Source organism: Odocoileus virginianus, chromosome 18, assembly GCF_023699985.2.
Source record: "Odocoileus virginianus isolate 20LAN1187 ecotype Illinois chromosome 18, Ovbor_1.2, whole genome shotgun sequence".
NCBI lineage: Eukaryota > Metazoa > Chordata > Mammalia > Artiodactyla > Cervidae > Odocoileus > Odocoileus virginianus.
The window spans coordinates 45,327,000-45,351,906 of NC_069691.1; the positions used below are offsets into that span (position 1 = coordinate 45,327,000).

At 46.4% G+C, this 24,907-nt stretch overlaps 1 protein-coding gene across 2 annotated transcripts in view; it reads right to left on the bottom strand.

The window, feature by feature from the left end:
* INTS9 (integrator complex subunit 9) overlaps nucleotides 1-24,907 on the bottom strand; it is a 120,428-nt gene that overhangs the window by 1,458 nt on the left and 94,063 nt on the right. For both annotated transcript variants that reach the window (XM_020893105.2, XM_020893106.2), the window contains 7 exons: nucleotides 22,423-22,603; nucleotides 16,103-16,163; nucleotides 11,862-12,033; nucleotides 8,452-8,576; nucleotides 7,481-7,648; nucleotides 2,391-2,489; nucleotides 1,115-1,252 (listed from right to left, as the gene is read on the bottom strand). In XM_020893105.2, the coding sequence (XP_020748764.2) occupies nucleotides 1,115-1,252; nucleotides 2,391-2,489; nucleotides 7,481-7,648; nucleotides 8,452-8,576; nucleotides 11,862-12,033; nucleotides 16,103-16,163; nucleotides 22,423-22,603 (944 nt within the window). The remainder of the gene's footprint in view (nucleotides 1-1,114; nucleotides 1,253-2,390; nucleotides 2,490-7,480; nucleotides 7,649-8,451; nucleotides 8,577-11,861; nucleotides 12,034-16,102; nucleotides 16,164-22,422; nucleotides 22,604-24,907) is intronic.

Here is a 24,907-nt window from a genome sequence, read left to right on the forward strand (position 1 = left end):
GAACTCCTGGGAGAGCCAGACAGAAGTAAATAAGATCTTTCTGGGAAAGCAAGGCGTTTCAAGTTTTGAACAAACAAGTGAAGCCGGAGTCCCCTCAGTACAGCCGGGGGCGCCGCACAGTCAGGAGGAATGCTGTGTGTGCACGGCACACGGGGCCCCCGGGGGTCCCCACATCACTAGGGGTCAGGGAGCCCAGCAACTCGGGGAAAGCCCTCCATTTGAGGAAACTAATGATGAGTGGAGAAAATTCCCAACAAAGAGAAAGCCTTTAAGATTGGAAAGCACTCAGCTACTAAGTTAGTCTGGACAAAAGGCAGTAATTAACTTAGAAGAAAATCTCTTTTCCTGGAATGGTTTCTAGTGTTAACTGCAGTTCTTCCCGCAAGAAGCAGCATGAAAAATACGATCTTTAGCCAATTGCTCCTCTTTTCTGTCAAGGACTCTCTAATTCTGACGCCAAAACAGTGGTCTCTGAAGCCCTGTGACTGAAGCCAGAATTACAAAACACTTTCAGGTTAATAAATTCTTTTTCCTTTTACTTGCAGTCATGAAATCTATTCCACCAGCCACCAGGGATGAAGAGTGGGAAGGCTGCTGAACTGCGGGGGCGGGGGGGAGACCACCATCCTCCACCATGACCACCTGCTTCTCTCTCCCATGACCCTGTCTGGGAATCACTGGCCCGCTTCTCGAGCTCCAGGGGATCAGGCCATCCTGACCCCTCTGCCCACACCACACCCCAAGAGCTCCAAGACTGGCGTCTCCTCTGAGCCGGCCATGCAAAGGGTCTTTTTGTACAAAAGTGTGGCCCTAAGGGGGCAGAGCCTTCTTTCCTGGCCAGCCCCCTGCCCCACATGTCACAACTGTGTTTCTGAAGAAAGGCCCCTCCTCGGTCTGGTTCCCACAAGAAGTGGGTTTGGGGGGCAGTCTCGTGGCAGCCTGGTAGTGGGGGTGGGGGGAGGAAGGGCCGGGAGAGGAGGGAGCAGGGCCCCTCTTAACTCTGCAGCTCCGGCCTGGTTCGGGCGCCGCCCTGACCGAGGACGGGCAGATGCTGCGGGGACAGCGCATGGGTCAGATGGCACATGCGCGGCACGCCCACGCCCACAGCGCTCACCTTCTCCAGCGTCTGCACGAACTGGTCCACGGGGATGGAGCCGCTCAGCAGAGGCTTCAGAACCTTGCAGTCTGGAATGTCGTCACTCGCCCGCTTTCGCTTCTTGCCGCCTGTGGGCTGGGCGGGCCTGGGCGGAGGCTGGGCAGGAGGAAAACGGGTCTCGTCAAGAAATCACCCGGGAGCCCCAGGTCCATGCAGGCCACCCGCGGGACCCTCTTCCTGGGAGGGCGCAGGGCCTGGCCCGGTGCCGCTGTCTGTGCCCCGTGCCAGGGTCTCTGTCTCCAGCTGGATCTCCACCCAGTACACACAGCTAGAGCCAGCTATCCACAGAATCATCATCTCAGCTGATGATTCTCATCATACCTTCCTTTTAGCAAGATCCGTTTTTAATTTTCAGTCGACTCAATTCAGTCGTATCCGACTCTGTGACCCCGTGGGCTGCAGCCCCCCAGGCTCCTCTCTGAGTAAATCCTTAATAACCCACGCTGGCAGCTGGGCCTGGGGCAGCAGTGCCAGGGCTGTGGGGCCGGACTGACTGGTCACAGTCCTTCCGTCGGGCAAGTGAAGGGCAGAGGAGCTGCCTCTACAGAGGTGATGGGAAGGAGAACCTGGTGAGGCCTAACTGAGACAACGGCTGGGAAGGGCCTGGTCCGGGGCCCAGCACTGTGAGTGGCATCTACGGGCACACAACCCGGGGCACGAGTGACAGAGCCTAGCCCTGACGGGGGTTCTCAGGAGGGTGAAGACAGGGGCCCAAAGAGCTGCCCTCCAAGGTGGCAAATGTGCCCTGAAGTGAGGCGTGAGGCTGGGGGGAGATGCCCTCCACCTGCGGGGGCTCCCCAGGTTCCCGGCCCTTGGCCTGACTGCTTCGGGGCCCCCGAGGGCAGGGGCTGCATCAGCTGTTGGGTCCACCTCCCCTCCCACCTCAAGCCCGCAGGCTCAGGGCCGGCACCTGATAAGAGTCTGTCTCCAGAGCACCCACCAGGGGAGCCGATGCTCCTGGAGCTGTGATGGTTCCAGAATGGTGGGCGGCCCCGTTCCTATGAATAATCGTTTCTCCTCCCTTCTCTCTCCAAGGCACGTGGCCAGAGAAATAAGTAGTGCCCTTTTCTTCAGATCTGATCCCTCAGGAAGTCTGCCCTCTACTATATGCTGGTGTGGGAAGCACTGTCCTGGGGGCTGGCTGGGATGCCGGCACCTTCTCAGGAGGAAGGGTTCCAGTCCCCACAGGCCCTGGAGGTTCCTCTTGGAGCCCAGCCCAGCCTCCCCACGCTACCTGAAGAACGTGCTTGTTATCTTTAGTGTGCAGCACAGCCGAGACGGTTGCCAAGGAAATGCCAGGCTTAATCTCCATGGGCACCAGCGAGTCTGCAAGCTGGGAGCAAAGAGGGGGGTTTCAGTCAGGTTCCCTGTAAACCGGGGACAAGAGAGTGCTGCAGCCGTGCTGCCCAGGGTGAGGGGCTAGGAGGCCTTGCTGGGCCACCGTGCAGAGCTCAGGCATGGATGGTGAGAAACCCAAAGTCGTACAATGATAGCAGGAACCTTTAACACCCCACTTACATCAGTGAATAGATCGCCTAAACAGAAAATCAGTAAGGAAACACTGGCCTCAAATGATACATTAGCTCAAATGGACTTAACAGATACAGAGACATTCTATCCAAAAACAGCAGAATATACCTTCTACTCAAGTGTACATGGAACATTCTCCAGGAGAGATCATACGTGAAGCCACAATACAAGTCTCAGTAGATTTTAAGAAGACTGAAATCATATCAAGCATCTTTTCCAACCATAATGCTATGAAACTGGAAATCAACTACATGAAAAAAACTTACACAAGTGCATTGGAGGCTAAGCAATGTGCTACTCAACAATCAATGAGTCACTGAGGAGATCAAAGAAGAAATGAAAAAATACCTGGAGACAATGAAAATGTAAATACAATGATTCGAAATCTATTAACACATGCTTATATGGTCATTTATGACAAAGGAAGCCAGAATATACAATGGGGAAGACTGTCTCTCCAATAAATGTTACTGGGAAGATTAGACAGCTACATGCAAAGTCTTGTACTATGTAAAACAAACTCAAAATGGATTAAAGACTTATAATATAAGACCTTAAACTGTAAAACTCCTAGAACAAAACACAGGCATCTTTGACACTGGTCTTTTATCAATTTTATTTCTGGGTATATCTCCTCAAGTATGGAATTCAAGAGCAAAGATAAATGAGACTGCATCAAACAAAAAAGCTTTTGCACAGTGAAGGATACCATCAATAAAACAAGAAGGCTGCCTAGGGAAAAGGAGATGGTATTTACAAATGATGCACCAGATAATCCAGAACTCACAGAGAACTCATACAACTCAACATACCCCCTCTGAAAAAGAGCAGAAGACCTGAATAGGCATTTTTCCAAATAAGACATACAGATGGCCAATGTTACTGATCAGCAGGCAAGTGGATATCAACACCACAATGAGGTATCACCTCATACCTGTCAGAATGGTGGTTGTCAAAAAGACAACAAATAACTGGAGGTGAGAATATAAAGGGGAACACTTGTACACTGTTGGTGGGATGGTGAATTAATGGAGGCACCAATAAATGCTGGAGAGGGTGTGGAGAAAAGGGAACCCTCTTACACTGTTGGTGAGAATACAAATTAGTACAGCCACTATGGAGAACAGTGTGGAGACTCCTTAAAAAACTGGAAATAGAACTGCCATATGACCCAGCAATCCCACTCCTGGGCATACACACCGAGGAAACTAGATCTGAAAGAGACACGTGCACCCCAATGTTCATCGCAGCACTGTTTATAATAGCCAGGACATGGAAGCAACCTAGATGTCCATCAGCAGATGAATGGGTAAGGAAGCTATGGTACATATACACAATGGAATATTACTCCACCATTAAAAATAATTCATTTGAATCAGTTCTAATGAGATGGATGAAACTGGAGCCCATTATACAGAGTGAAGTAAGCCAGAAAGATAAAGACCAATACAGTATACTAACGCATATATATGGAATTTAAAAAGATGGTAACGATAACCCTATATGCAAAACAGAAAAAGAGACACAGATGTACAGAACAGACTTTTAGACTCTGTGGGAGAAGGCGAGGGTGGGATGTTCTGAGAGAATAGCATTGAAACAAGTATACTATCAAGGGTGAAACAGATCACCAGTCCAGGCTGGATGCATGAGACAAGTGCTCAGGGCTGGTGCACTGGGAAGACCCAGAGGGATGGGATGGGTAGGGAGGCGGGAAGGGGGATCGGGATGGGGAACACATGTAAATCCATGGCTGATTCATGTCAATGTATGGCAAAAACCACTACAATATTGTAAAGTAATTAGCCTCCAACTAATAAAAATAAATGAAAAAAAAAATTAATGGAGGTGCTATGGAAAACAGTGTGGAGGTTCCTCAAAAAATTAAAAACAGAACTACCATATGACTCAGCAATTCCATTCTTGGGCACTTACTCAAAGAAACCAAAACACTAATTTGAAAAGATATATGCATCCCTATGTTCAGGGTAGCATTATTTACAATAGCTAAGATATGGAAGCCACCTAAACATCTCCTGATAAATGAATGAAGAAGATGTGATACACACACACATGGGATATTAGTCATAAAGAAACAATGAAATTTTGCTGTGACAACATGGATAGACCTAGAGGGCATTATGATAAGTGAAATCTAAAAAGCAAAACAAATGAACAAACATAAAAAAACAAACTCAGTTATGGAGAACAAACAGGTGGTTGCCAGAAGGGAGGCAATGACCAATTTCTCAAATAGGTGACAGAGACTGATTCAAGGGGATGAAATGTACATTATAGGAAATACTGTAACAGAATTAGTGTGGTGATCATTTTGTAATGTAGAGATATACTGAATCACTATGTTATTATGCACCAGGAACTAACACAGAGGAAGGTAGGTCAATTATACCTCAATTTAAAAAACCAAGGCAGGTGGGGGGGCTTCCCTGGTGGCTCAGGGGTGAAGATTCCACCTGCCCACGCGGGACCCGCGGGTTCAGCCCCTGATCTGGGAAGATCCCATATGGAGCAGAGCAGTGAAGCCTGCGCGCAGCTGTGGAAACTGCGCTCTAGAGCCGGGTGCCGCAGCTACTAGGCCGTGTGCCCTAGACGCCCTGCTCCCCGGCAAGAGAGGCCACCGCAGTGAAACCAGCACGCCGCAGCCAGAGAGCAGCCCCCACTCACCACAACCAGAGAAAAGCCCGCGCAGCAAGACCTGGCACAGCCGAAAATAAATAAAGTTTTACAAAAGAAAAATATGGAACAGTGTGAAGTGTTCCCACTGAGAGACACGTGTGCTCCAGGCTCCCGGCCATGCCCAACCAGATACTGCTTTCCTTCTGACGCGGCACTGACCAAGGTCAGGCTGCGGGCAGAACTGTAAGGCCAAAGACCTGGCTGGGGAGGCTCAGAGATGGCAGTGTGGGAAGCGAGCAGGCGGCGGACTCTCCCTGGGCGGCCCCAGGAAGAAATTCAGCTCCAAGGAGACTGAAGTGGCAGCCCAGCCACAGGGAACTCTATCCGGAGCCCACAGACGACTCAGTGAGGACACCTCTGGGAAGGGAGACGCGTTCACCAGCCACCCCGGAAACAGAGGTTTTCTCTTAATGGAGGCCCCTGAGGGCTGACGTCAGCGCTCCCGCTTTGCACATGCAGGGAGGGAGAAGGCAGGTCTACAGGGGAGCTGATCTGGGGGAGAAAGGAGCATCCGGAGCTGATCTGGGGGAGAAATGAGCGTCAGGAGCTGATCTGGGGGAGAAATGAGCATCCGCTAGTTGTAGCAAAACCGAAAGAACCATGACAGAGTTTAACTCCTTCCTCTCACATGCACTTCCCAGGCAAAACCAAATGATTCTTTTGTTCTCTCTCTACATCCCCCACACAAAGATTTATGTGAAAGTATGTTTCTAAAAGTATTATTTGCACTTTGAAAATGCAAGAATAATAAATGTCCACCAATAAAGGAACAGTGAAATGATGACACATTCATGATAGACCATTATATAGCCTAAGATGCTTTTCAAGTATCTTGAATGACACAATATACTTACCTTCACATGACAAAGATATTATATGATACATGATTTAAACACACCCACAACACAGTGAACAGACAAGGCAAATACACAAAAATTAGAATAGTAATTATGTTCGGTATTCAAACTAGGATTGACTTTTTTTCTTTTGGTCTATATCCTTTTTCTCCTTATTTCCCAAGTTTTCCAGAATGAACAAGCATAGAGTCATACAAATTAAAGCCTGAGAAGGCTCAGGTGCCTTAAAAACAAAAGGAGACCGTCCAGAGCACTGGTTCTTAGGCGAGGAGCAGGGATCCCACCTGGGCTCCTGAGACTCAACATTCTGCCTTCCTTTTGCCTTTGAAAACTGACACATGGTCTCTGACACCAGTGGTTCTCCACTTTTAGCGGGCATCAGACCCATGTGAAGGGCTGGCGGCAGAAACCCAGATGCTGGGCCTCACCTGGAGTCTCTGACTCAGCAGGACTGAGGTGGGGCTGGAGAAACCTGCATTTTGAACACGTTCTCAAGGCTGCCGCTGCTGGTGACAGTCACACTGAGCACCCCGCTGCGACCCCCACGGGAGGGCATGGGTCATGTTCCCCAGCAATGCCACAGCCCAGATCAGTTGGGGGCTCTACACTCACTGGGGTTAAAGGACAAAATCTTCAATGGAATAAAACCTTTAAGTTCCACTAAAATGCGTGCAAATGATGATCATGCAAGGGATGTAAACTTTCCTTACTTTCTGGTTACTGTCATGTCCTCCATCTATCGCTGAATTCAGTGAGACCTGACCCTCACTGGTAAATGAGGTCCAGGAAGGACAAGAAAGCCCACAACCCTAAGGTGGCTAATGACAGAGCTGACAACAGCATGTTTGTTCTCCAGGCTCTGACCCCCTGGGCGACACAGTGAACTTTAATATAAGCAGCACCCCAGCAGGCCTGGTGTTGACAGCTGTTACTTCATTACTGGAAACAGGAGGAGGGGGACTTCCCTGGTGGTCTGGCAGCTGAAACTTCGCACTCCCAGTGCAGAGAGCCCAGGTTGGATCCCTGATCAGGGAACTGAGTTCACAGGCCGCAACTAAGACCGTAGTGCAGCCAAAGCGGCATCTCTGAAAAGCTCAGCTCTCTTCCCGGTTATCTGCTAAGGGTCCATGTACCTTGGTCCATCCGTGTGTGACACAAACCCCAAGGAAAGCCACCCCAGGACGGTGTCCCAGAGACTCAAGAGGAAACCCGGGGAAACCCCAGGAAGCCCAACGCTCACCTCCGGCATGATTTCGATCTTCTCGTACCGACGCTTGAAGGGCAGGGCGAGGACCTCGGCGCGCCGATAGGACATGGCGGGCGGCTGGCAGTCCACCATGAGGTCCACGCGGTGGGACTGCGCCGGGGGCGGCTGGGTGTACTGCTCGGGGCAGACCACGTGGAGGGGCTGAGGACCGGGAGGGCGGAGGCCGTGAGGTGGCGGCAGGCCCAGTCCTGCCTCACCCTCCCCCAGCCGCCCAGGCTCCCTCACGGCCGTTCCGAACGCCCATCCTCTCAAACCCAAGTCACCAGGGACCACGGTGTGTGCGGAGAAGCACAAAGCTTTCAAGGAAAGCCATGTTGATGAGCAAGGGACTTACTCCTCATCTCGTATTTATTATTTTCTCACTCTATTTAAGTACTTGGAAGTTGACATCCGTGGGTCTGCTCTCAAAGGCCCTCCAAGTCCCTTGTGGGCAGCCTTTCTGTCACTTAGCAGCTCTGACTGGCACCCCAACTAGCTGGTGAGGAAGAACTGTGACTTTCTGCGCTTGTTTGGGTTTCCGGTCTGGACCTGAGGTCCACAGGTCCTAGGCAGTGGGCCATGGTCAGGCCGTGTCCTCAGTTCTGTAGGACACACCAAGTCAGAATTTTTTGGTTTTTGTTCTTATAAATGTCTCCTTTTATCATCTTGGGAGAAGAATAATTAGGGAGCCAGTGTTTACTTCGGCCAAATACCACCCAACCGCCAACTGGGCCCAGGTGGTCCTCTTCAAAAATAATACACTGCGTACGCTTGCTTTTCCTTGCACTTTTGATTTTTTTTTTTTTTAGAGCAGAAACCTTTCAGGGTGCAAAGCCCACTAGTTTGGAGTCTGGAGGGTGCCGGGCCGAGCACCCTGCAGGCCCTGGGGTGGGGGTGAGGACGTCCAGCCCTCGTTCCGCAGAACAGAGGGCACAGCGGCCCCCCGCGGCCCCCGCCCTCCGTACCTGCACTTCTTTCAGCAGCTTTGACACCTGGATGAAATTCAGCCGTGTGTCAATGGGGCAGTAGATGCATTTCATGGCCAAGGGCTGGTAGGGAGCCAGTGCTTCCAGGTACGAGAAGTCGGGTTCTAAGGGGAACACAAGAAAGGAAATTCAAAATGAAGGCGACGGGGACTTCCTTGGTGGTTCAGCGGCTAAGACTCTGCGCTCCCAATGCAGGGTGTCTGGGTTTGATCCCTGGTCAGGGAGCTAAATCCCACAGGTTGCAACTAAGACCTGGTGCAGCCAAGAAAATAAATACTAAAAATGAAAGCAACAGAGGGGTGGCCACGTGATGAAGCAGCTGGCGTGGCCAAGGCCCAGCGGATGGAGAGCAAGACAGGAAAGGCACTGCAGGTCACAGGAGGCAGAGTCCTCACGGTGAGAGATAGGAGTGATTTCCGGGGAGAGAGAGGGAGACGCTGGGCTGAGCGCTGCAGGCAGGAGTGTGAGCTCAGGGTCTTCAACACTGACAGAGATGAGGCAACAAAGGGATACATAAACGAATGAGGGGGAGGGGAAAGCTCTTTGCAAAAAAAAAAAAAAAAGTCATGCGTTGGCAGCCATCGCAGGAATAATTTATTCAGACCAGAATCATCAACAGATGCTAGAAAAATCAGATAAACCTCTGGGGAAGACCAGATGAACAGACAGCCTCAAAGTGTCCCCCAAGAGATACCGATTAATACAAAAGCAGTGACTTCACAGAGGAGATGTCCAGCCCAGGTCACTCAAAGCAAGAGCTCAAAGATCACCCCCAGGCAAGAGACAAATCCCATGCCTCCCACTTGACAGGATGCAAAGAAGAAGAAAAAGAAGGATCGTGACCCCGCATCAACAAGACGCCTGTGCTGAGGCTGCGGGGCCCATCCGTAGCGCCAGTCCAGCACCCAGGAACCGTCCTTGCCTCACTGGCTGGTCTGTTCTCTGTGGAGCCTCCACTGGAGCCGGCCTGCCAAGGACTGTTTACTCTAATCGAGAAAGCTGCCCACCTCGGGCCAAAAGCACTGGCTCAGTCCTGGCATGAAAAATGACCTGTAGGTCCTAACACAGCCTGTGCCCTGTGAGCACACCACTTTCTGTATGTGGCCCCTGGCTTCCACGCACGGCTCCTTGCCTGGGGAACTCTGGAGATTGCAGAGCTTCCAGGATTTTAAATGCTCTCTCCTCCTGTGGACCCTGTCTACTCAGGAAGAACCCAGAACCCCCGAAGGAGCCTGACCTGTCTGGGGGATGACCTCTCTCTGATGGATACTGTGTGACTCTGTATGGATACAGTTCTCAGCGGTCACAAACCAGAAAAAGTGGCCCAGAACCTAGTGGACGCTGTAAATGACACAGCTTGTGTTCTGGAAGTGCAGCACACCAGTTTAAATATAAATTCCTGATCCAGACAAATGCTGGGTGACGCACGTCATGGACAGTCATGTAGCCCTTGCTTTCTTTTCAGCTGGCTTAAGGGAAGTTTCTGGTCTTGCAACACTTCTTCTGCGCCTTGTCCTACTGTGCCCACTGTCATGTCAGAGCCAACATACCTCAGAAAGAACAGGAGCGACCCCTTAGTCCTACTGTAGAAAGTGTTCTCCAGATGACTTCCTGTTTAGCCGAACCTGGCAATCAATGGTGAGACTCTGGGCGGTGTGAATCTTATAGCCTGACTTCCTTTGCCTGTGGCTAAAAGGGGCCCTGGAGGGAGAACAGCTGCCCCCACCAGGTGCTCCTCCGAGCGCTTCCATCACTCAAGGCCAGGCCACGTCCTCCCGCTGCACATAAACCATCCCACACGATGCCGATGTCACAAAAGGCTGCTCGGTGACCACCATGGATCAAGACCGAAACAAGGCCCTCTGTAATCATGCCTGAACACAAGACCGCAACTCTGTCCAAACCTCAAACAAGCAAATGCCACCCTGTCTTGGCTCTGTTCTTCTAACCCTCTAGACAAGAATCAAGATGTCCAACTAGAGAACTACTTCTGGTCCTGACGACACCCAAGCCAGAGCAACGCGTCCACCTCAAAGATTACCCAACCCAAGGCCCAACCGGTAAGTTCTTTTGACCATGTCCTGCAATGCCTCCCGCCTCCCCCTAGCAGTCTCCCTGACTCACTGCAATGAGTCGGCACCCAAGTTTGTTGCAACTGGTCCTTTCCCCACAGGCTTTTGGGCCAGGCCTGGTAAGAGCTCCTTCCTTTTAACATTTCACTGAAAGCACAGAGCTGCCCGAGGAGGAGCCACCCACAGCCCCATTTTACAGAGAGGTGAGTAAGCTGGCTGAGGTTACAGTAACTCCACCGAGATTTCATATCAAGGCTTTTTACTTCAACACCCAAGTTTCAAATCCCAAGACTATCTGAAGACCGTGATTGGTAAGATAATGATTAAGTAAAACCCCTAAGGTGCTCTCATTAAAGGATTAGCTTTATTCTGAGGGGTTCATCTCCGTAAGAAAAACTGCAAGCCAGCTGCTGCTGTTGCTGCTAAGTAGCTTCAGTCTGTCCAACTCTGGGCGCCCCTATGGACAGCAGCCCACCAGGCTCCTCTGTCCACGGGATTCTCCAGGCAAGAATACTGGAGAGGGTTGCCATTTCCTTCTCCAGACCAAAGCAAACTATAACCTAAGAAGAAAGATCCATCTCAGTCAGTAATTCCTGACTAAAGGGTGAAGCAAGACTGATCACTGGAATTCCTGCAGTTTTTGAATAGCTTACAAAATTCTGTCAACAGTAGTTCTAGACCAGAAATCTGTCTGGGGGACAAAATCTACAAAAACAGCTATGAAAGCCCTGTCCAGTGCACATCATCTAATGGGACATTTTGTTTGTTGTTCTCCTCCCCCTGCTGAGTGATTTATCCTTTGGTATTTACAACGGAATAATGATCTAAAGGATTGTTGCTTCTGAACTGTGGTGTTGGAGAAAACTCTTCGAGAGTCCCTTGGACAGCGAGATCAAACCAGTTGATTCTAAAGGAAATCAACCCTGAATACTTATTGGAAGGACTGATGCTGAAGCTGAAGCTCCAATACTTGGTCTCCTGATGCCAAGGGCTGACTCACTGGAAAAGACCCCGATGCTGGGAAAGATTGAAGGCAGGAAGAGAGGCGGGCGACCAAGGATGAGATGGTTGGATGGTATCACTGACTCAACAGACATGAGTTTGAGCAAGCTCTGGGAGATGGTGAAGGACAGGGAAGCCTGGTATGCTGTAGTCCACAAGGTCACAAAGAGTCAGACACAATAACAACAACAGTATCATATTTACGCCTTACTGTCAAATTCTTCCCAGGGTCTCTAAGAGGTTGGTAACATCCTACAGGTATTTTGGGATGGTCCCAGTGGGAAGCAACAGGGTTTTGTTTGCTGGTTTATTTACCTGTGAAGATGACCGTGTTGAGACTTGACTTTCCCCAGAGCTCCATGAAATGGACCACGTCCCCGAACCGGAGGGAAGGGTGTCCAGTGAAGACCACGCACGGCTGCCTGAAGTCGTTGCTGAAGTCTCCATGGATGCTGGGGTAGTGCTTCAGCTTGTTGGTCTGAATGAGCTAGAATATGTGTCAAAAGCACATGTAACAGGAAGAGATGTTAGCCTGCCCATGAAAGAAGCACTGCAGCATGGGAGAGTGAGTGGAGTACATTAAAAATACAAGATAAGGATACAGGTTTTTAACCTATAATGTGACTTTCTCCAACAATGGGTCTTTGGGTAACATTGGTCTATGTGTGTGTGTCATTCAGTCATGTCTGACTCTTTGCGTCCTCATGGACTGTGGCCCGCAAGGTTCCTTTGTCCATGAATTCTGCAGGCAAGAATGTTGAAGTGAGTAGCCATTCCGTTCTCCAAGGGATCTTCCTGACCCAGGGATCGAACCTGGGTCTCCTGCATTGCAGGCAGATTCGCTACCATCTGAGCCACCGGGGAAGCTCTACAACTGTCATACTTATTGGAAACTTTCATTCAGGCTGTTCTGGCTGGATTCTGTCTAACCCTTCCTTTATAGCTTCTTGACACTCTGAGCCCCAGGCCCAGAGGTCCCCCAGAAGTCTTTGGAGTACAAGTGACTTTCCCAAACTCTGTGCATCACTGAGTTCTGTCAACAGTTAACACCTCACACAAGAAAGCGTGTTTCCCAGCACAGGACCACCGCCTGAGAAGGCGAGCTGTGTGACGGCACTGTGGCTTGCAACCAAGGCTTGCAGAAACGTGCGTGGGAGAAGTGATGTCCTCCTGACAGAGAGCTGTGGTGAGGAGCAGGCCATGCATGGCTTCACACCTGTCTCCAAAAGTGTATGTTCTGAATCTTAAAGGTCCTCTTTTCAGTACAGCACCTGGAAATACTCTCCTGCCAATCAGGCCTGACCCAAGACAGCACCATACACAGTGACCACCACAGATGGCATCTTGTGACACTGCTCAGAAGTTCTTCATGCTGCCCCAGCCCCACTGCTTCACTCTGGCACCAACAAGTCAGATGAGAAACACCCATACTTCAGAGACCCTCAATATCAACTAGTATTGCCTTGAGAGGCTTAGTGGTCAAGAATCCGCCTGCAATGCAGGAGACCTGGGTTTGATCCCTGGGTCAGGAAGATCCCCTAGAGAAGGGAATGGCAACCCACTCCAGTATTCTTGCCTGAAAAATCTCAGGGACAGAGGAACCTGGTGGGCTACAGTCCATGAAGTCGCAAAGACTCAGACACGACTTAGTGACCAAACGACACATTGCCCTGAGATGCTGTCTGATGGATGAAGAATTGGTGTGAGGCATTGCTCGATCCTGTAGTTACTCCTAATGCATAGGAGGGGAGCCCAGGCAACAACTCCAAGCCCACCTGTTGCCACCCCAATGGTGAGGATGAGGTGAGAATGGGGCCATTCCCAAGCGGAAACACAACTTTCTTCACTATGAAGATCTAACCTTTAACTCTGAGAGACTGCTTTCATTAGCAAGACCACCCTGGAGGTCTTAATCAGGGGTCACATGCTTGGCTGGGATATGAAGAGTAAAGATGGAACACTCATTGCATTCTTACTTCCCTTCCTAGTTACATACAAATAAAACTGACATTTTTTATAACCTATGTGGCCAAAATCATTACTCGCCCCAGTTAAACAGATAAATGGCTGACTAAAGGACCAGTTCTCTTGTACGCACACGTGTCAAGGAGATGATTGGGAATCTAAGAAGAGCATAGGTCTTTGCACATAAGTCACTTTTTAGGCACCCTAATTTTTTCCCCCCATTATATCTACTTTTCCAGCCGACTTACTACCTTTTTGACCATCCAGAATTACCTTTGTGCTGATTTAAGGTCTAAACTACATAGGCAGTGAAGCTGGAGGTAGGAATTCTGTAAAGCAGTTTTTTATCAGTACTAAAGGCAGAAGTGTATTTTCTCATGAGCACTAGACACATGATACTATCAATTCCATCACACCTTAATATCAATAAGCACGTATTAGGAACCCTGATTGTGCAACTCTGGTCTTTTCCCATCCCTAACTGTGAATGGGACAAAGGTCATTTGTGACAAACCTGTGGGTAAGAACATGGTAATACCCTTAGAGATCAAGTTCTAAGGAAAGGCTAACTATTACTAGGGGAGAGGCAAGTACACCTTCAGTGGTAAAGTCCACTACCGAGCATTTGCTACACTTAATTTTCTGACATGATCAGATTTCTACTCTGAATTTCAGTGTAGTAATGCAGAGTTTGCAAAAGCCTTGGCTGCTGTTAAGACAGTATGAGGGGGGCCTTCCTGGTGGCTCCGTGGTAAAGAATCCGCCTAGCCCTGATCCGGGAGGATCCCGCATGCCATGCAGCAACAGCCTGTGCGCCACAACTACTGAGCCTGTACTCGAGAGCGTGGGAGCCACAACTACTGAAGCTCCCGGACCCTGGACCCTGGAATAAGAGAAGCCACCACAGGGAGAAGCCGGAGCGCTGCAACGAGAGAGTAGCTCCCGCTCTCCACAACTAGAGCAAAGCCCATGCAGCAGCAAAGACCTAGCACTGCCCCCTTCCCACCCCCCAAAAAAACGACAATATGAGGGCTGCATGGGACTTCCCTGGAGGCCCAGTTAAGACTCTGTCTTCCAAGGAGGGGGTGCAGGTTCAATCCATGGTTGGGGAACCAAGATTCCACATGCCCCGTGGTGCAGCCAAGAAAATTAAAAAAAATAAAAAAAGACAGTATGAGGACTGCAAATAACTTGCTCAAAACCTTCCACTTGACGTCCTAGTTAATGAAAGACCCATCCTTGGGAGTAGGAAAACAGCAGTAAGATTTAAAATAATTAGCAGGACACTTGTTGCAATTTACTCTTGAGTCAAACAGTTAACTGCATAATAAGTCAGTCAGCGAAGTCCCTATACATACGGACCTGCACAGACGTACCTAACTGGATGGCATTTTTCCAAACCGAAAACATCCGTGTTCCCGTTTGCACATCAAGAAACAACATCACCAGCTCCTCAGAAATGCCCCTTGTCTGCTTCCAGGTCCTGCCTGCCCCCACTGCTGTCTCTGTGATGACCACTCTCCTGACTTCTAATACCAAAGGTGAGCTTTCTGTATGTGTGAAAGTGTTAGCTACTCAGTCGTGTCTGACCCTTTTGTGACTCCATGGACCGTAGCCTGACAGGCTCCTCTGTCCATGGGATTCTCCAGGCAAGAATACTGGAGAGGGTTGCATTCCCTTCTCCCGGGGATCTTCCCGACCCAGGGACTGTACTCGGGTCTCCGGCACTGCAGGCAGACTCTTTACCACCTGAGCCACCAGGGAAGCCAGGAACACTACAGGATGTGCGTATGGGATGCTATGAAATATCAGGCGGCAATAATAACAGCGAGGGACACAGAAAAGTTCATCATTTACTGTTTGGTGAAAAACAAAACTGGCACAAAACTGGGCACACACAGCCATATAAAAACACTACTGGTTCTGTGAAGAAGGGGGAATTTTTCTGTTTCTAAACTGAAATGTTGTCGTTTTCATTATTAAAAATTTATACCAAGGACATAGGCTATGTTTAGTATCTTATACTAAAAAGCGTAACTTAGTTGCTCAGTCGTGTCTATTTCTTTGCAACTCCAAGGACTGTTGCCCACCAGGCTCCTCTGTCCATGGGATTCTCCAGGCAAGAATACTAGAGTGGGTTGCCATTTCCTTCTCCAGGGGATCTTCCTGACTCAGGAATTGAACCCATGTCTCTTGTGTCTCCTGCACTGATAGGTGGGTTCTTTACCACTAGCGCCACCTGGGAAGCCTTTATACTAAAGATAGACATAACCAACTAGTAGGAAGACTTTGACAATAAGTAAATCTATTATGCAAAAAAGGCAGTAGTAAATACTAGAATAAAATTCCTCACCCAGTCAATGAAAGAGAACTAGATTATGAACTGAGCAACATACTGGAAATGCAAGGTGTTAATAAGAAGAGAAAGTAACACATCTTGAGTTAGCATATTCACAGCCACCTTACAAGGCAAACAGAAGGCTGTATCAGTTTATCTCCACATTTCTTAATTCTAATGACCTGCTATTTCCACCCACATACCTTTACCTACATTTCTTACTCAATCTGACCCAGTGATTCCATTTTCTTACCTCAGCATGAGGAAAAGGCGGTTCTGGGAGATACACCTTAGTCTGTTTGTTGTGACAAAGCCTTTTAAAAAAGAAAACAGATCAGCACATGAGGCAGGGTGCCTAGAGGCATTTGCTGCCACATAGTGGTTAAACAGTGCAAATACATGCTGAAGTTTAAAATTTTCCTGCCAGTGACTCTCACTGTAAATAAAAAGCTGGCATTTATCAAGTAATCAGGACCTAAGTCTCTTGTGAGTGTATTTTTAACCTTTGGAATTCCTCAATACATTTTTTCCATTAAAACAGCAGCTTATTTTGGAGTAATTTTAGATTTACAGAAAACTTGCAGATAGTACAGAGTTCCCATATACCTTTCACCGTCTGTTTTGTTAAACTAAGACACTGACATCAGTACATTACAGTTAGTTAAGCTCTAGACTTTACTCAGCTGTCACAGTTTTTCCACTGATTTTTTTTTTTTTCTGTTCCAGGATCCAATCCAAGATACTGTATTTTGTTTAGCTGTGATCAGTTTTTTGGCTGTACCACAAGGCTTGCTGCTAAGTCACTTCAGTCGTGTCCGACTCTGGGACCCCATAGACGGCAGCCCACCAGGCTCCCCTGTCCCTGGGATTCTTCAGGCAAGAACACTGGAGTGGGTTGCCATTTCCTTCTCCAATGCATGAAAGTGAAAAGTGAAGGTGAAGTCGATCAGTCGTGGCTGACTCTTCGCGACCTCATGGACTGCAGCCCACCAGGCTCCTCCATCCATGGGATTTTCCATGCAAGAGTACTGGAGTGGCAAGGCTTATAGGATCTTAATTCCCAGACCAGGGATTGAACCCACGCCTCCTGCAGTGGACGTACGAACTCCTAACCAATGGACCACCAGGGAATTCCAAAGTGATCAATTTTGAGTAGAAAGTAATTTTTTGTTGAGACAGATTTCTATTTTGTACATGTACCATTTCATAAATAGCAGAATTTGGTAAGTCAAACTGGAGAGTGATAAATCTCTCTAGGAACTGTCTTAATCCAGAGACACTGACTGTTTTAGGTAGTCTGTTTTTCCCTACTCAGATATGACATTTAAGACATGGAGATTTCTGGAAAAGAAAATGTGATAAAAAGTTAATCAAGGTATGTGGTGTTCTGTAGTTCTGATATTTTTAAAAGTTGGGGAAAAAAATACATGCAGTGATTGTTTGTTAGAACCTGCTTCGAAGAATCCTACTAAAGCAGAATTAAAGCATTTCAACAATTCTAACAGATATTACTTTTGATGGAATAATTCAGGACTCTGGGGGTCTAGGTCTTGTCTGAACTTCATTATAAAATCTATTATCTAATTTTTCCTACCTTTGGTTGAACTCCACTTTAAAAACATCATTTTATATCCTTTGTGGAAGAAGATGTAAAATATAAAAACGAGATACTTTTTGAAGGGTTATTAATTAATATTGTCTAAAGAGACAATCAGTTCAGTTCAGTCGCTCAGTCATGTCCGACTCTTTGCAACCCCATGAATCGCAGCATGCCAGGCCTCCCTGTCCATCACCAACTCCCAGAGTTTACTCAAACTCATGCCCATCGAGTCGGTGAAGCCATCCAGCCATATCATCCTCTGTTGTCCCCTTCTCCTCCTGTCCCCAATCCCTCCCAGCATCAGGGTCTTTTCCAATGAGTCAACTCTTCGAATGAGGTGGCCAAAGTATTAGAGTTTCAGCTTCAGCATCAGTCCTTCCAATGAACATCCAGGACTGATCTCCTTTAGGATGGACTGGCTGGATCTCCTTGTAGTCCAAGGGACTCTCAAGAGTCTTCTCCACACCATAGTTCAAAAGAATCAATTTTTCGGTGCTCAGCTTTCCTCGCAGTCCAACTCTCACATCCATAAATTACCACTGGGAAAAACCATAGCCTTGAACAGACGGACCTTTGTTGGTAAAGTAATGTCTCTGCTTTTTAATATGCTATCTAGGTTGGTCGTAACTTTCCTTCCAAGGAGTAAGCATCTTTAGTAATGTCTTTATTTCAAACTCAGTAAGAGGGATAAATAAAAGAGCTTGGTTTAAAACTTTAATGTAGAGTGCTACAAAGGATAATAGATCAATTAGCATCAATACATATAAGTATAAAACTAAAATACTTCCGTCAAAAAAATTAAAGAGATAAATGCAAAGATGGGCACAATAAAGGACAGAAATGGTATGGACCTAACAGAAGCAGAAGATATAAAGCAGAGGTGGCAAGAATACACAGAAGAACTATACAAAAATGATCTTAATGACCCAGACAACCATGATGGTGTGATCACTCACCTAGAGCCAGACATCCTGGAATGCGAAGTCAAGTGGGCCTTAGAAAGCACCACTACTAACAAAGCTGGAATTCCAACTGAGCTATTTCAAGTCCTAAAAGATGATGCTTTGAAGTGCTGCACTCAATATCCCAGCAAATTTGGAAAACTTAGCAGTGGCCACAGGACTGGAAAAGGTCAGTTTTCATTCCAATTCCAAAGAAAGGCAATGCCAGTGTTCAAACTACCGCATAATTGCACTCATCTCACATCCTAGCAAAGTAATGCTCAAATTTCTCCAGGTCAGATTTTAACAGTACATGAACTGAGAACTTCCAGATGTTCAAGCTGGATTTAGAAAAGGCAGAGGAACCAGAGATCAAATTGCTAACATCTGTTGGATCATCGAAAAAGAAAGAGAATTCCAGAAAAACATCTACATCTGCTCCACTGACTATGCTAGAGCCTTTGACTATGGGGATCACAACAAACTGAGGAAAATTCTTAAAGAGATGGGAATACCAGACCACCTGACTTGCCTCCTGAGAAATCTGTATGCAGGTCAGGATGCAATAGTTAGAACCAGACATGGAACAACAGACTGTGTCCAAGCTGGCGAAGGAGTACATTGAGGATGTATATTGTCACCCTGCTTATTTAACTTATATGCAGCGTACATCATGAGAAATGCTAGGCTGGATGACACACAAGCTGGAATCAAGACTGCCGGGAGAAATATCACTAACCTCAGATATGCAGATGACACCACCCTTATGGCAGAAAGTGAAGAAGAACTAAAGAGCCTCTTGATGAAAGTGAAAGAAGAGAGTAAAAAAGCTGACTTAAAACTCAACATTCAATAAATTAAGATCATGGCATCTGGTCCCATCACTTCATGGCAAATAAATGGGAAACAATGGAAACAGTGACAGACTTGATTTTCTTGGGCTCCAGAATCACTGCAAATAGTGACTGCAGCCAGGAAGTTAAAAGACACTTGCTCCTTGGAAGAAAAGCTACAATCAACCTAGACAGCACATTAAAAAGAAGAGACATTACTTGGCTGATGAAGGTCCGTCTAGTTAAAGCTACGGTTTTTCCAGCAGTCATGTATGGATGTGAGAGTTGGATCATAAAGAAAGCTGAGTGCCGAAGAATTGATTCTTTTGAACTGTGGTGTTGGAGACTCTTGAGAGTCCCTTGGACTGCAAGGAGATCAAACCAGTCAACCCTAAAGGAAATCAGTCCTGAATATTCATTGGAAGGACTGATGCTGAAGCTGAAACTCCAATACTTTGGCCACCAGATGTGAAAAACTGACTCACTGGAAAAGATCCTGATGCTGGGAAAGACTGAAGGCAGGAGGAGAAGGGGACAACAGAGAATGAGATGGTTGGATGGCATCACCGACTCAATGGATATGAGTTTGAGCAAGCTCTGGGAGTTGGTGATGGACAGGGAGGCCCGGCGTGTTGCAGTCTATGGGGTCAGAAAGAGTTGGACACGATTGAGCAATTGAACTGAAATACAATGTGGAGGACTCCTCTGGTTCAGTGACGCAGTGCCTAAGACACAGTGCTCTCAATGCAGGAGGCCCAGGTTCAATCCCTGGTCAGGGAACCAGATCCCACATGCTTTAGCTAAGTGTTCATATGCTGTAACAAAGACCTGGTGCAGCCAGATGCATAAATATTAAAGATGAATGAACCAATGAAGCCATGTGGTGCCCTGGACTGGATCCTGGAAGAGGAAACAAGCATGAGTGGAGTAACTGGTGTAATATGAATAAAGACTGGAGTTCAGTTAATAATACTGTGCTTATGTTAATTTCTTAGCTTTGATACAGAATGCATGACCATGTAAGATATGAACATTGGGGGAAACATGAGTAGAGGGTATATGGGAGTTTCTGTACTATATCTGCAACCTTTCTATACTTAAAATTATTTACTAAAAGGAACAAGTTATTACTGAAAAAACAAAATCAAAATACAAAACTGAAAAAAGTGCCAAAATGGGAAACAATATCTGTAGATATAACAAAGCATTAGGATCTTTAATACATATATAGGCTTCAAGTAAATAGATAAAGGTACAATACCTCTGATATGTTAATAGGCAAATAAGGAATAATTTACAGAAGACATAAAAATTTTTCTGGAAAGCAATTTACATTTGTATAATGAACATTAAAAAATATGTATACCTTTTGTTCCAGTAATAGCATTTTTTGTAACTTACCCAAAGCAGATGTAGTCATAAATATACAGAATTATATGAATTGAAAATTTATCACTAAAAGGAAAAAAACTGGGAAAAGCCTGTCCACTCCATAAGACAATAGTTACGTAAATTATACTATGTATAAATGATGAGTGATGATGTCATAATGCAGTCAAGGAAAAATGATGGTATCAAAGATTTTCTAACACTCTAATCTAGTATTGGGCTTCCCTGGTAGCTCAGCTGGGAAAGAATCCGCCTGCAATGCAGATTAAAAAATTTAAAAGCAGGATTCACAATTAAATGTTCAGTATGATCCCTATATAGAAAGATGAAATACATCAGAATCTAATAGTGACATTATTTCTGGTAGTGGGATCATGGGTTCAGATTATTTTTACTGTTCTCTGTAACTTTCTTTTTCTCTAGTAAACATATATTACACTCATATTAAAAACAAATAACAAAAAACAGGAAGTCAAAAACAACCTACTCTTACTAGTCCCGAGTCCTACCCCATTAGACATTCTGACAAGAGTGGATTGTAAGGGCAGACACCCAGTTAGGACACCATCCACAGGGGCCCACAGGGCTGGCCCTGGAGCTTGCCTTGTTCAGTATTTTCAGCTGAGGGTCTGGATGAAGACGTTCAGAACACGCTGATAAACATTCAGTGATCCTTATGTGGACTGCCACTTATTCAAGATTACTTTTCCATAATGGGGGAGAAGAGACTTCTATTAAAAGAAGAAATTCAATAGCCACCAAAAAAAGTGACCTTTTATTGTCAGTCACTAAGTCAAATATAATATAAATAACACCAAAAAGTCCTATGAACGACCATGAATAATATGCACGTGGGATGGAGAAGCCTGTCTGAATTTAAAAGCAGAAAAAAAGGGCCTTGAGTACAACTAAAATGGGAAGAGAAAAACGATACTTAAACGTGGGGCAGGCAAGCACAGCACCAGGATGAGTTGTACAAATGTTGTAAGCAGCACAGTTGCTGTTCAGATGCTTTCAGCACATCAGGCTTCCCTGGCCTTCACTATCTCCCAGAGTGAGTGAATGCTGCACAGAATAATGTACACATTCCTTTCAGATCAGAGGCTTTGCAAACTACTGTGTCCACCAGGTCATCACACCAGTAGATGGGATTAAGCACACCTGTATGACACAACCCCATCCTCAGGTACCATTAAGTCCGGTGTGTAATTTACAGTATTTCCTCCTACCCCTGCCTTTTTTGTGGCCATGTGAGTTAGAATCCAACACCCATCTAAACAATCCTAAAAAGGTTCACCCACTTCATACTGTACTTTACCCATCCTAGGATTTGATCAAATAATTTCCTGTTGTAATAAAACACTGTCACCAAATATACTATTGAAATGGAAAAATAAGCTAGTCTTCCTCATAAGATGTGGTATTAAAAATTTCAGAGAACATGAGCTTGGGTCTGAAACTTTTTTTTAGCTTTTAGAATGTAACTGCACTTTGTAACAGACAGAGGGGAGCATGTGAGAAGGTAAGTGTATAATAGTTTTGTTGTTCATTTTGAAACTGCTGGCCAAGTTACGTCTTTGCTTTTCCTCCTTCCCTTCTTGATAACAATTCTCCTAAATCCTAGCAAAGTAACTGCTCTGGGTTTCAAAAATACAATCTTCATATCACAGAGGGGGTGAAAAAAAATGAAGGTTTCACAGTAAGGTGAGAAAAAATAGGATTATTTCTATTTCTTTTTAAATTAAAACTAAAAAGCTTTCTCTTTTCTTACAGCTTGAGTGTAGGGATCACAGGATAAACAGAGACCTACCACTCGGCAAAAATCTGTGAAAACTCCAGTGAACTGTTAGCCACTGGGGAGATGAAGTAGAAAGGGATGCTGGAGAGGCCGGCCGAGTCAATGTACTGATACAAGCACTCCAGGAGGTCGTAGATCACTCCAGAAGGGTAGCAGGGGACCAACACGTTTCCTCCGTTCCGTACTGTCAGTGCTAGAAGGGTGGAAGCCACATGACACCGTAAATCAAACAGACTTCAATAATATTAAAAACAAAAGAAGAAAAAATAAAAGTTGAGGCCAGAGTGGGGAAAGTAGCATCAAAAGAACAGTTTTATACATGGAGGACAGAACTTTACAAATTCTGTTTGCATTTCTTTCATTTTTCCACTTCTGTTCCTAGGATTCACTTCATTTGGGTAACAATCAACTTTGGTTTTTTGGGGGAAAATGTGCAAAAAAATTAATATTCTATCAACTGAGATATTTAGTGCAAAAAAGATTTTCATACCCACACATGAAAAAAAAAATCATTTAATCTTTTCTCCACTTTAAATGAACAAATACACTATTTTCTTAAGCAAAAGTCATCAAAACAAAAATTTTAATCAAAATATAAAGAACAAAAAAAGATTTGAGTTCTCATTTTCAGTTGCTTGCTTCGTAGTTCAAATACCAATAAACTCAGCAGTATTACAGTGTGCAGGTGGAGAGGAGCCTGAATTATTTTTTTAAAGGAACAATTTTAGTAAGGATTCTCAGTCACTGGCCCATTCAACAAACAATTGACTTAAATAAAAGTGAATTATTTACTTTCGGCCCCGCCGGGCCTCGCTGCTGGGAGGGCCTTCCTCTCGCCGCGGGAGCCGGGGCTCCTCTCCAGCTGCGACGCGCGGGCTTCTCACTGCAGCAGCTCTTCTTGCGGAGCACGGGCTCTAGGGGCTTGGGCTTCAGTAGCTGAGACTCCGGGGCTCTTAGAGCACAGGCTCAGCAGTTGTGGAGCACGGGCCTGGCTGCCCCAGGAATGCAGGAGCTTCCTGAACCAGGGATAGAACCCATGTCGCCTGCAATGGCAGGAGGATTCTTAACCAGCTAGACACCAGGGAAGCCCCAACAACTGACTTCTTTTGAAGACGAGCACCAGCGTGGGAGGGTCCAGAGGCTTACTGATGATCACCTGAGGGGTTAATCACATCTCAGGCCCTGGGACCAGGGTGTGCAGGGATGGGTTTGGGTTTTCAAGTTCCCAATGGCAGATGAGCTTCGGGACAGACCATCTCAGCGCCTTCTCTTTTCAGCTCCTGCTCAGAACTTTGTTTCATTTGTTTCAGTTCGGTCTCTGATCATTGCTGAGTGGCCCATAAGGAAATAGGCCAAGTTTCTCCGTTTGACTCATTCTAGTAGCATTTTCTTCCATGAGTGTTTTGTCTATAAGAAAATCCTCTGAACATTAAACGCTTAAAATCAGTTATCAAATGAGGAATTGCAACTTATAACCAAAATCAGATTAGAAACTGTAACTGGCTGAAACAAGTCAAAGCTCTCAATTTCTTTTCTTGTCTAGTTTCCAATATAGATGAAAACAAGCAAAGTTAGGGCACAGAACCTGAACTCTCTGAGGCCTTCTATTCCCCTGTATGTTCCCAACTCTCACATCCATGTTCTCCAAGCTGCTGTGCATGGAGGCCTGGCTGACCCGCTATTACTGGAGGAGGAACCAGGGAAAAGATGAGATGCAGGGCTCTAGTCCCACTCCATCTCAAGCTGTGGGACCTTAGCAAAGCCACTGCAACCTCCTGGGCTTAGCTTCCTCATTACTTACGAGAGGTTTTCAAGCTTTCTTTTGTAGGGAAATTGCCAGAACATGTTAAAAATACAACTTCTCTACTAGGTCTCTTCTTTCCTCAGATAGTCTGACTGTGGCACAGCCTCAAAATTTGAGGCAGGTGGTTAGTGGACCCCTCTGAGAAACAGTGGGTTACATGGAAGATTCTTTTAAGATCTGAAGCTCTTGGATTCCATGATTCTAGAGTTATAAACAAACATACAAACAGTCTCTTTGAGACCAGTCCAATTATTTTTCCAAGGTAAGAGTAAAGTGTTGTTTAGTTGTTCAGTCACGTCTGACTCTTTGCGACCCAATGGACTGTGGCCTGCCAGCCTCCTCTGTCTGTGGGGTTTCCCAGCAAAGAATACTGGAGTGGGTCACTATTTCCTGCAACAGGGGACCTTCCCAACCCAGGGATCAAACCTGCATCTCCTGCACTGGCAGGTGGATTCTTTACCACTGAGTCACCTAGGAAGCCCAAGAGTAAATTACTGGTGGAATAAAAAATGCTACAACTATTGGCAAGGGAAAGTGAAATTTCACAGGCTAGTGCCTTCCATGTAAATATTAGAAGACAACCACTTCCCTCCCCCAGAGCTGAGGTAACAGGGTTGAGGGGCCTTAGCTCATGAATTCCTCTTTGGTAACAGTTATGGAATGAATGTGTCCCCTGAAGTTCATATATTGAAG